This window comes from Alligator mississippiensis, chromosome 2, assembly GCF_030867095.1.
Source record: "Alligator mississippiensis isolate rAllMis1 chromosome 2, rAllMis1, whole genome shotgun sequence".
Classification (NCBI taxonomy): Eukaryota; Metazoa; Chordata; order Crocodylia; family Alligatoridae; genus Alligator; species Alligator mississippiensis.
In genome coordinates this window covers 5,708,022-5,720,752 of record NC_081825.1, presented here as the reverse complement: position 1 = coordinate 5,720,752, position 12,731 = coordinate 5,708,022, and the positions used below count along the sequence as shown (strand labels likewise).

General features: G+C 44.8%; 1 protein-coding gene across 5 annotated transcripts in view; it reads right to left on the bottom strand.

Moving 5' to 3' along the window:
* The window catches only part of ALMS1 (ALMS1 centrosome and basal body associated protein), a 114,281-nt gene that overhangs the window by 26,041 nt on the left and 75,509 nt on the right, over window positions 1-12,731 (bottom strand). For 4 of the 5 annotated variants that reach the window (XR_009459663.1, XR_009459664.1, XR_002092815.2 and 1 more), the window contains 2 exons: window positions 11,223-11,390; window positions 4,977-6,166 (listed from right to left, as the gene is read on the bottom strand). Coding sequence is in view for 2 of the 5 variants with exons in the window: in XM_019495663.2 (XP_019351208.2) it covers window positions 4,977-6,166; window positions 11,223-11,390 (1,358 nt within the window). In the remaining 3 variants the exon portion in view is untranslated. Of the gene's footprint in view, window positions 1-4,652; window positions 4,868-4,976; window positions 6,167-11,222; window positions 11,391-12,731 lie in introns of those variants that run through there. The other variant, XM_059721423.1, reaches the window with a different exon arrangement.

The window sequence follows — 12,731 nt, the reverse complement described above, 5'->3', positions numbered from 1 at the left end:
CTGAAATGTAGCACTGTTTAGTTCTGCAGTGTCAACAAGAGAAAACAGAAGCCTTTCAAGAAAGGCGTTAATAAGTCTTCCTACTCTGCAGGAAAAAAAGAAAAAAAAGAAAAAAATCAATGTTCCTGACTATGACAAAACCTACCCAGCAAACGGTAATCCACAGAAACAAGACCGAGGGATCTCAGTAGCAGGAACATGGCTAATACAATAAAACAGGGTTAAATCCATCGCTGCAAGGGGATTGGAAATGATGACTAATTATCTATGAGTGAGTCATTATCAGTAATTAGCCATTTTCTCCACTTTTCAGGAGACAGCTATCATCACCTTCATGTGACCACTCACACAAGAGCCTCCCTTACATCTGCAATGCATTTACAAGATGCTGCAGACCTCAGCGCCTGACAGGTCACTACAGTCAGACCCAGATATTTCACAATGCCCCATCCACAAATTAACTGGGATATACGGAGCTGCAGCAAACACCTGCGTGGGACTGCTGAGGTGCTCCAGCTGCTCGCTGTTGCTTTTGTTTTAAAAGGAGCTGTCTCTGCTCAGTGAAGTCCCCAGCAGTCTCACCTAGCCCTTTGAAATAAGAGCCACAGCAAACAGATGAATCATCTTTAATTCACCCACCCATTATGCAGGTTGTGAGCTACCTGGATGTTAAATCAGCTGAGTCCTATTGTACCTTTATCACCAACAAGTTATCAGTAGCAAATTCTATAATAAGTTGCCTGCGTGTGTAGTTTTTGGAAATGATGATGTAGCCTCTAAACTAGCAGAGGTCCCTGGCTAGAGGGTCTTGCCTCTGCACTCAGGGTCAGACCCATCATATTTGGGGTCAGGAAGGAATTTTACCCCACGGTCAGATTGGACTTTGGGGGCTTTGCCTTCCTCTGTAGTAAGGGGGTGTGGGTCTCTTTCTGGGATTTAATAACCTTGCCAGCCACAGCAGGAGGTTGCTCCAACCTGGTTCAACACATCGCAGTCCCGGGCACACATGTAAATGCAGTGCCCAGGAGCAATAAACTCCAGTGCAATACGGGCTGGAGTTTACTGTCTCGCATTAATCTCATGCGTAGATGTGCCCAACAGGCCAAGTCCAGAGCAATTAAAATTGGCTGCTGGGGTCTTTTACTTCTGGCAGGTCTGGGGGTTATGTCTTGTTTTGCATCAGGGTTTTGCTAAGAGGTTAGATGATGGATTTGCATGGGATGGTTTGGATAGGGCTAATCCTTCCTCAGGCAGGGGTTGGACTAGACATGACCACCAGCGGTCCCTTCCAGCCCCTCTTCTCTACACCTGCATGTTTCTAGAGGCAGCTAAATTATTCTCTATACGAAATCAGTAGGACTCCCACCAAGCCTTCAGTGCACTGACAAATAAGGTAATAATGATGAACTAACCCAGTGACACATTACTCGTCCTTTACTTGCACATGCACTAATGCCTCTGTTCCTCAAAACTAAACCTAAGTCACAGATACAATATTGAATGGCATGCCTTTGTCAGTTTATGCAACGAACTTCTCGTCATTCAAATGTACAGTATTCTTTCTGCAACTATGATTAACGTATTTCACAGTCCCTGCTTTTTGATTATGTAAAGAGCAATGATAGTGTTTGAGAAACACAGCATTTATTGACAATGCTTCCCCAGAATTCAGCTTCAAAGAGGTGTCAAGCAGTTGCTACAACAGAATTTGAGTCTCGTTTTTAATAAGGAATCCGATTTTTTTTTTGTTCTTATCACTGTAATTAGTATCTTATTAATGACTCATCACACTAAACATAGGAATAAGCAGAAGCTATTTTTTTTGTTGCCCTGAAACTACTGTAGCTTCAGTCACCACATCAACGCAGCACATAATCTCATTTTCTGCATTAAAAGCTTTATTTTGAGACATACTGTATTGGCATGCGACACTTCACATCCTGTAAGATCTGCTAGAGCAATAGTTGGTTTTACAAGACAGACACACACCTGCCTATCAGAGAACAGGATTAAATCCAAATATAAGTCCTGGCGAGACTCTTTATTCCACATACCAAATAGCTATTTTCCTTCCACATGAGCAGAGTTAAGTATATGCAACTATTCACCACTGACCATCTGTATCTACTTATTTGCATTTGTACTAAACTCAGGGCAAACTTTAGTTTTATGGCTGGTACCAGATACTGCTTTAATAGAGGCTTTAGAAATTAGAGAAATTGGGTTCGATAATAAATTCTGCGGATGGTCCAGGCTTCAATCATTTACTGTTGGCATTCTGTGCAAGCAGAAATAATAATATATTCAGATAAAGCAGGGTTATAAAAAAGATGGCTGTAAGAAGTGATGCTGTCTCACGCTGTGAGTAGTCTATAATAATTTAATTTGTACCATGCCTTATCTAGAATTAAGGGTTTCTATAAATAAAAGTATAGTTATTGCGGGCTCTGCCTCTGAATCTACCTGCTTACTTCTATTACGACAGACAAGACACTGCTGTTGTTGCCTGTATCACTCCCACATAACTACGGAAGGACAAGCTGAATTTCTATTCAGTCAAAGCATCAGAAATAATATGCCTCACACTTGTATTATATAAATGCCAAGTATTATAAAATAGATTTTCACTGCAGAGATTCATTTGCTCCCCTCCACGTTTAAGGCAGATGCATGTTCTCCTTCCCCTCTGGCAGCCCCAAGGCCATCTAGATTTAGCACCACTCTTCAAATTAAAACACGAGGTACTTGTCCCTCGACTTCAGCTCATCCAACTGGTGATGTTAATAGACAAAGAAGGAACAGGAGGCATTTGTAGGGCTGACGAGGAAAAAACTGTGTTCTAGACCCATAGATCAAATAATCTGAATGTAAAAAGTGATCTAGCGTCAGGAAATACGTAGTCATATAGCACCAGAAAAGTGATTTTTTCCAACTATTTGAGTCGGACTAACAAATGATACCAGGTTTACCCAACGAAACATGTCTGTCTAAAACTGCAATTTTAGGATCATGTAAGGATAAAATCATGTGCCCCCCCCCGAAGCATTAGCCTTGAAAAGGCTCCATTTTCTCCCATGTACTTAATAACTTACATGACACATTAACAGTTATTAAAAGCTTCAATTAAAAAAAATATCAACTCTATGTCTCAAAATGAAAATGCAGATTAGCATTGATGGCACCATCATTTTCTTCCCTTAAAAATTAAATGAAATACATTAATGTTGAAAAACTATGGGAACCACCAAATTTTAAACAAAACAAACTAGATTGTGATGTTGCCTGCTATCCTCAAGAAACCGATGCTAACAGCCCCTTTCCAAGAGCTATTCCTCATTTCTGTTCCTCACGGGGCGCATCCACAAGACATTTTCTGTGGAGCAGCCTAATTAGCTCCACAGTACTCTCAGTGTCTACACGTGCAACCCTATTAGGCTGCAGTAGACCAATTAACTCTGCCATAGGTTAGTAGTTGTAAATACAAGTATTATCCTCCAGTGGCGTTCTTTAGTGTGCAGCAGCGCATGTGTAGGTACGCTGAGCCGGGTCAGAGCAGATCTGGGCCGTAGGCTGACCCCAGGGACCCTCTCACCCTGCCAGCCGGGGTTGCTCCAACCCGGTTCAACATACTGCAGTCCTGGGCGCACATGTAAATGCAGTTTATTGCGTTGCATTAATTTCACGTGTAGATGTGCCCAGGGGGCCAAGTCCAAAGCAATTAAAGCCAATGGAAAGACTTTCAGTCATTTCAAGTAACTTTGAACTAGACTTCCAAATAAAAATTCTCCCAGCAAAAGTCTATCCTTTAACTCATCTAAAGCGTCATCATTAACTACCGCCACCAAATGTTGGCAAAACAAGTTCTGAAATCCCATTCCAGATTTTGTTCCCATTTCGTTTGACCTCAGCGCTCCTTCCTGCCATGGCAGGGGGTCGGACTTGATGGCCTGCTTAGGTCCCTTCCGACCCGACCTACTATGAAACTATGAAATAAATCCTTCATATCAACACAATAATTCTTATTAAATTCCAATCACACCAAGCAAGATTGAAGGCTCCCCGGAGATGCTCAGGCAGCACAGCCAGTCACCAGATAGAGCTGAAGGCTGCAGCCTTGCTTTCCCAGATTGCTTTGCAGGATTACAGTAATAGATAAGGAATCTCTAATAAATTATTAACGTATTGATAAAAGCCAGACCTTCTGATGCTACAGCAGGGGTCAGCAATGTTTTTGGGCTGAGTGCAAAAAAACCCACAACCTCGACATGAAAGATGTCGGCGTGCCGGGGCAGATGGCAAGGAGCCTCGAGGGGCCCGATGCTTGTGGCAACGCAGCTCCAGCCCCTTTGCCACCGTGCTCCCCAAGGCACGTGCGAAGCTGCCGCCAGCAACAAGCCAGGCCAGGGCTCTGGACCCCACTGCAGCTGCTCATAGCTTCACGGGTACCTGCCACAGAGCCTGGCCTGCTCGCCACCTGCCATGGGCTCTGGGCAGGATCCTGCTGCCCACCACAGAGCCTGTCCAGAGCCCAGGCTGTTCGCAGCAGGCAGCAACCAGCCCAGGCTCTATGGTGGGCAGAGCCAGGGCCAGGGCCAGCTCTGGCATGTCAAGCAAAACAGCTTCATGTGCCATGCTCTGGCACATGTGCTAAGGTTTGCCAACCCCTCTCCTACAGCATAAGGAGGAAGAATGAGGAGGAGGAAGTGAATGGAGGTAGGAAAAGATGGGAAAACAATGTTGCAAGAGATTTTGCAGCCCTTGTTTTTCCCGAGAGAAGGGGAAAAGAACTTGATTTTGTTTTAGGGAGACTTACCTGGCGATAGACGCCTGCCCTGTAACAACCCCCTAAGACACGTGTGCAACCATGCTGCAAATAAAGAACGCCCACTAAGTTTTCCACTCCATTTATCATGCAGCTTCAATCAACCCGTTAGGAAAGAAAATTAGCGTGCCCCTTTGTTGAGCCGATCACGTACCTGGATCTCTCTTTTTCTATGCAGCTCAGCATAAGTAGCTTTAGGATACTCCACACCCTTTCCTTTCCTGCTTCCCTGGCCCCAAATGTCAGAGCGACTTTTCTGCTGGCTGATGGTAAAATACAGGTGGGACAGTCTTGGTGACACGCGCACTCTTTCGTGCCCAAAAGCCCTGATCAGCCTGGCAGTGTCAATGGTGGAAACGGAACTGCTCACCTCAGTCTGAGTAGCCATTTCTGTCTCTGTTTGGGACACCACGTCCGATTCAGAGGTGGTAGTAATTGCCACCCTGCTGTGGTCGTTAGCAGACTTGGGCTCTGAAGAGGTGTCACTCAAGGTATCCGAGTACTGCTGCTGTTCCAAGATTCGCTTGATGCGACTGATGGTTCTTTCTCCTGCCCTATATTTTCGTGATTCTGCCAGCCTTTTTTTATCATAAGTGGTCTGTGGCCTTTCTTCAGCGCGCAATGCATTCCTATGAGCGTCAGACTCGTTCCAGTCCTGAAGTCTGATTTTCTTCTGTTCCCTTCCCTTAGTCCTCCCTCCAAAATCGCTCTCCTCCTTTGCAGGCATCAGGGTATGCCGAACGGGATTCTGGAGGACTCTTGCTAGTCGATCAAGGCGCTCCACTAAAGACAGCTCATTGCTCCGAATATTAGGGAGCGGGTGCTTCTTTTGGCGCTCTAAAAACTTGGCCCAGAGGTCGTCTAAGCTGCCAGTGGAATCGGTACTCTGTTTCAGTGGCAGATCCTTCTTCGGCCTCACTTGAAAGCCAGTCATTTGGCTGCTTCGTGGCGGATAATCTCTGCCCTTTGTCTGGCTTGCCTGCCTTTTGTCATCTTGGATTATTAATTCCTTCTGAGAAGCTTCATTGCCTAGACATGCGCAGAATTGGGAGTCCTCAATCTTGCTGTAGTCCATTACTGTGGTTAGTGGTGCGAATTCATCTTCCTTGTCCTCTTCACGATAAAGAAGAGGTGGGCAGTGGTCCTTTTCTGCAGCTCTCGTTTTCTGGAAGCAGTCTCTGGAAGGAAGTCCGCTGGGTCCAGTATCAGGATACTCCTCGGAGGACTCGCTGTTTGAGAGGAAGTAATTCTCATGCTGCAGAGGCACTGGATGGTGAAGGTAGAACTGTGCTGACTTGAAGACAGAATGGGTCGTTCTTACAGCTTTCAAAGGATTTGCAGACTCTGGAAAAGAAGGACAACATGCTTTATTTCTTTTCACAATGGTAACTTCTTGCTTCCTCATAAACAGTTTCAGGTCCATAGGGAAAAATTCGGGCTAAAGGCACCCCCTAAAACCACTTTCCCAAATAGGCTACATAAAGGAGTAACCTCAGACATTACTGAACTGCAGTCTGGATGGCATTTCAACATTAACAATAGTACACAGAGGTCTGCGGATGATTTAGTGAAGGAGAACGCCATGCCCAACAGAGATTGCAGAAGGAATTTAGATAGGCCAAACTTAATTACCCAAACTGGAATTTGAGCAGGACGTTGAGGTTAATATTCATTCGTGTAAACAGAATCGTGAGATAATCAGCAAAAATAGCCAGAACCCTTTTTTTTACCTTTCTTACCATATCTAACAGTACAATGCCCCTTAGTGCCAGGCTGGGGCATCATTTCACTACTAATGTAGAAGAATACCATTTATCGGAGAACCAGTGCCAATTCCTGGATCACAGTGTGCAAGACCTGGAGGTATCGCATATACTGGGGCAGCCAAGTCTGACTGTAGTTAGCATGTAGGATTCAACGAGACTATTCAGTCCACAGTAGTGTAGCTTCAGGGAATTTATGCCAAAACACATACGTGCAGAGCGAGTTTCAAATAGGTGCACAAAGTAGTAATTATAATCTTGCTTGTAATAAGAACAGATTTTATATATATATAATATGGTCTAGCGGGACTCAGTGCAAAGTCATTTTACAAGGTTATCTAATTTGTACTTTTTCTCCAACTGCACAGCAAAATGCCCGTCATAAACGGCAGGTGGGGAGGCAGGGGAAACGCAGCCTGGCCCTGATCGCTTCTGCCTCCACCTGTATGTCTGTCTGTCAGTAAGGCTCCAGGCCGCGCGTGCGCACTTGTCCCAGAGTGTTATGGACAGACAGACGCACAGACGGAAGTGCTACGGCTTTTATTATGTTAGATCCCTGACTAGTGTCCCAACAGCAGTACATCCAGCAAAAACAGTTTAACTGCATGAAAGTAAAGCAATGCATAGTCAAGACGTAATCACTTTACCTTTCACAATAATGTTTTAGCTATTCCCAGCAGAAAAAGCAGAGGACAAGGAGTTGGACCTAAATGCACATTTCTGTACAAGATCAAGCTAAGCAGGGATTTTGTTCCTTTGGACTTACTGCAAACTGCCTATCCCCTATGTCAGGGGTGTCAAACGCAGCTTGAAGGCCAGATCCAGCCCAAAGAGCCTCTATCTGCCCCACTGGGCTACCAGTGGGCCCCCAGAAGTTGGGCGGCATGGGCGCGTGGACTTGTGGCCCCGCTGGGCATGGCCATTGGCAGCAAGTTTGGATCGCTGCTGCTGTCACCCCTGGGCTCACTCCTGCAGCTGGACCCCTCACTGCCACCAATGCAGTGGCCACTGTGACAACCTTCACACCCTGAGCTGGATCCAGCCCACAAGGAGCCCTCTGGTCTGGATCCAGCCAGGGACCCCAGGTGAGTTGGACACCCTTGCCTTACACGATTTCCGCAAGCGTATGAAAGATGCATTTCATGGAGTCATAACCTTAAACTAAATACGGGAAAGTTAATACAAGATAAAGGAGCACTTTCACAAGGAGGCACGTGACGAGTAGCTACCAGTAGCCAGTGAGGTTGTCGACACAGGTAAAAGAGGCTCCACAACTGGAAAGGAATTAACTCCAATTAAACTCCTCTTCCCTATCATTTCTCAAACATTTTCAAGGAGCTATACCCCTCACTCCTTTAAAGAGGGAGGGCATCTCATAGTTAGACCTGAACACTGGGATCCAGGTCTTCTAGGTTTCAGTCCCGGCTCTGCCACTGGCTCAAATGTAAGGATTTTGGGGCAAGTCAATCTCCGAGTTCCTCCCACCTGTACAATGGATGATAACTGTTGGATAGACTCGAGGCCGTGTACTATCTTGCTAAGGCTTCAGCAAAACATTGGCTCAACAAGGCCTCAGCTTCTAGCAGATCTCCCTTCCACTTTATCTCCTTAGTTGAACAAGGTCTTAGCTTCTAACCAGGTTCTCCCTTTCCCTCTTCCTTCCAGGAAGGTAACCCAGGCCCAGATGGGCTGCCAAAAATATAAGCAGGAAGTTTCAAGGCCCTTGCACATCAGACCTGGAAGGTAAGTCAAATGAGAAATCTTCCAGGAAGACAGGGAGGTTTAAAGAGAAGTTTAACCATAAAGAAATAACTGGCACACATACCAAGATAGCAAAATAGGATACACCTATATGGGTGTTTGTGTGGTCACTGGTTTATGTAGAAACTAATCATATTTTTAATGATTATAGTTATTCAAGGCATAACAAAGGTATAAGAGATGTAAATGTTCCACCATCATGCTTTGAATGTATAAATCCCTGTGCACTTCCCCTCTGCCAGCCAGTTGAGTCAGATGGCTGACAGCGATTAAAGTCTCTCTAGTTATACTCATATAATTTCTTTAAGTTTAATAAGTACTATGTGCAGAAAACTTGGAACAAAGCCTCACTCGGCAAGACTGGGGCCTAGCCAACCCAGCCCCTAGCAACAATAGCACGTATCAAACTCAAGAAAGGCTATACAGCTTAGGTTTTTATTGTAAAAGGCTGAGATCCCTAGATAAAGATGCTAGGGCTGCACAAAGCATTATAACTCCTTAAACACTTCCTCATACATCTTACTTTCAAAATCTCTTATCTTTGTCACTTTTTGCATGCCCTTCCGTTTTTAATACAAAGGGATGCAGCACAATCATAAATAGCATTCCCAAATATGATCTATATATAGTGAAGAAGGAAATCCACTCTCACCTCTTGCATGAACACTGTTACATATAACTTTGCATAGCAATTACTCTTTATCCTAAATTCTTACATAGGAAGCTGCCAACAATAGATCCAGAATCCCATATTGTGCTGCTCTAATCTGGCACCATTCTTCCACTGTGGGTGTTACCAAGTATTTTTTTTTCCTTCCAAGAAGTTAGAAGAAATCATTTCTTCAGTTCATCATTCCTATCCCTGAAGCCTAACAGAGACAGAGGCTAGGAGGTCAGCTACTATTCCTTTCATGAGAAGGATGGCTTTATGTTGTAAGCCAGTGGTTCTCAACTTTTTTACACTCCAGGCAACCCCTTGATAGATTCAAGGCACCCACCGGAAAATGTCAGCTCCTGATTTTTCCCTTGATTTTTGAATACAGAAAAATAGAGCAATTCTTCTGTTGCAAAGAACTCAGGAAGACCACAGCAGGGCAGAAGGGATTTGGACTCCTATTTGACATCTCTGGGTTTCTCTAGCGCATCACATTTGCACATTTAACGGTGCCAGCATTGTGCGACACTCCGTGGCACCCCTGAAAGGATCTCAAGGCAACACACAATGCTGCAGCACCCTGGTTGAGACTCACTGTTGTAAGCCAACGGTAAACATTGCACACATGCACCCACATGCACTGAATATAGTAGAAAATGCAGCCATAGGTCCCAGCTGTGCTTAACAAGTGAGCAAAATGAACATGGCAGGATCTCTAACTGTGTTGTACACACCAATATTAGAAGCTAAAACAGAGCATTTAACACAGCTCTACTACTCTCCAGGAGCAGAAAAGCTTCAAGGAACAAGCAAAACGTTAAGAGGAATCCCCACTGCTGAATCAGTATGTGCTTCAAGGAATTAATTCACCCCCGTCATCCTGCCCTGTCTGCTCATAAAGGACAACCATAATTGCACTGAAGTAGTCCATAAACATCCATCCTATTAAACAGCCTCATTTAATGAGCTGATGTCATGCTAAAAGGAGAAAATGGGCTCCAAAGGAGTTGTACATGTGCCTCTACCTATAAAAAGAGCAGGGAACTTGCAATTCAGGGTCTATTTTGCAACTTAAGTGTTTCTGGTCTCCCCCTTCATTACTGACCATAATTACATTACCTCTTTGCAATGAGCTCCCTCCCCGCTTGTTTGTGACAATATGTCTTTCAAAATGCCATGCAGAGAAATACATCTCTCTCTAGTGGAAATAGTAGCCGAATGCAAGAGAAATGGTAGCCACTCCGCGATTTTGAGCTTACAATAAAAATGCTGCAGTGGTAAAGTTGCCCTTTGGCCTCCAAGAATTAATCCTTTGTTTTCAAATCAACCAACCCACAAGAGAAGGCTGAGAGGGGATCTGGTGGCCATCTATAAACTGGCCAAGGGAGACCAGCAGGCAATGGGAGAGTCCCAGTTCCCCCCAGCACTACTGGGAGTAACAAGGAATAACGGCTGTAAATTGATTGAGAGTAGATTCAGACTAGATATCAGGAGGCGCTACTTCACAGTCAGGCCGGCTAGGATCTGGAACCAACTTGCAAGGGAAGTGGTGCTCACGCCTACCCTGGGGGTCTTCAAAAGGAGGCTAGACAGACACCTTGCCAGGGTCGTTTGACCCCAGCATCCTTTCCTGCCCATGGCAGGGGGTCGGACTTGATCTGCTCAGGTCCCTTCTGACTCTACCTACTATGAAACCCAAGCAGATGGGCTGAAGGGAGGGGGGATGAGAAGTCCTGACACATGGCCATCAACTCCAGTGAAATGTCACCACAGAGGTGAACCGATGCCGGGCGGTGCCACATCGGGTCTCCCTAGATATCAACAAGAGGGCCATCAAGTCTGCGGAGCATCCGGTCAAGTTTTCATCATCATGAAATTGCTGTCTGCTTCAGCTGTCTCAGGATCCTTTTCCACGCTTGGCGGAGGATCATACTTTATACTAGTGATGATGGGTGATCACTCACAAACTAGGACCTTTTATTGAATGACCTCAAAACACTTTATATACTTTAAGTTGAGGGCCCCTGCATATGACCAAGTATTCTTAATCCACTGTACCAAGCAAGGCATGGACAGGTCCAGAGACTTGAGTATAACCCGGTAACATCAGCAAGTACTAAGACTAAAAACCACAGGTCCCAATGCCTAGTCCTGTGTTCCTCCCACACAATATCCCACAAGAAATACAGAAAAGAAGAAGAAACGCGTGCCATCTAATTACCTGTATCAGATTCTTGTGGTGCCATTTTTTCTTTTCCCCAGGCTAGCTTGGGCTCAGGCCTCTTGCTGTAGATACCCTCTTTGTGTTTAATAGCTACGTCTGGAGGACTCTCTTCCCTTGACCCCAGTACGTTCACTGGAAATTTTGGAGGGACGGCATCATTCGATCCTACAAAGAAAGCAAGCCATGCAGTCACAGGAGCTCTGGTAATGAGGAAGAGGTTAAGAGAAGAAGAAGCAGGAAGACGTTACACCTTCCAGAACAGGCCAGACTCAAACTTTAATCATGAAGTAAATCAACGAAAGGCAACTAAGCACACAGAGGAGTCTGATTTACCATCGGATAAGGAATGATCAGCAGGGCACCCAGCTGATCGCTCATGATCAGAGTTGTCCCATCAAAGCAGCACACAAGAAAACTGAATTAGCCACTTATTGCTATGCTGCTTTTCTACTAGGTCTTTGATCCCAGCATCACGAGGTATTTCATGATGAGGCATGCAAGTATTACAGCCACTCTACCGATGGGGTAGGAGGCACAGTTAGGTTATTCAGACGAGCCATTTGAGGACCTGAAAACAGAGCCAAGAAGTCCACATTCCCTCCTGCTGAGCCCATATTAAATTGTGGATACTTTTACTGACTGATAGACACAGAAATTTTCTCCACTGAATAGAAAGTGATGTAGAAAATCGGTAGCACACAAAACAGCAATTAGAGGGATTTTTTCCCACCAGTTTTACTAAAATGTTTACCTATGTGCAAGCTCCAGACAAAAGGTTCAAGACAGCAATACATTTTTATAGCAGGACTCCCTTAGTGTCATAACAATTGGAAAGCCTAAAAAGGCAACTCACTGGTGTATATTCTTTGTCGGCTCTGCATGGTTACGTTCAGCAGTCATTTAATTCTGTTTCCTCCACTCCTGTGCAGTTAATTTTAAAAGCCTGAGGTGCCTCAGGTCAACATGGCATCTGCACTGGTACCAGCATAGTTTCTGCAAAATCAGCATACTGCATCTGCCTCTCTCTGCCCCATAATATTTCAGAGACATTACAGCATCATATAGCAAACCGAACAGGAAACAGGAAAGACCAACAAATTTGGAAGCCCAAGTTCCACTCCTGCTCCAGTAATTATATAGATACAAATAACCACGGATGCAATTTTGCATCTACTGGTAGTACCCAGCGCGGTTAATGTGACTAACATCCTTATTTACCCAACTGTGCCCACACAGCAGGGAGATGGACCATTTTTGCGACAGTAACCGTGTCCACAAGTGCCTGCATGTCAAAGGGAAGCTCAGCTTGTTGCCAACCTAAAAATTAGGTCTATCATGTCTTAAGATGCGTGTGTTGCTAGTGACAATATTTCAAGAGAAGCAGGGCACAGCGTTGATGAATCGCGAGTCATTCGCCTCTAACCTCAAAAGTAGGAGTTTGAAAAATTTCAAACCAGAAATAAAACGGTTTACATTTAAGCAAAGCCTATAATGAAGTCACTTAGC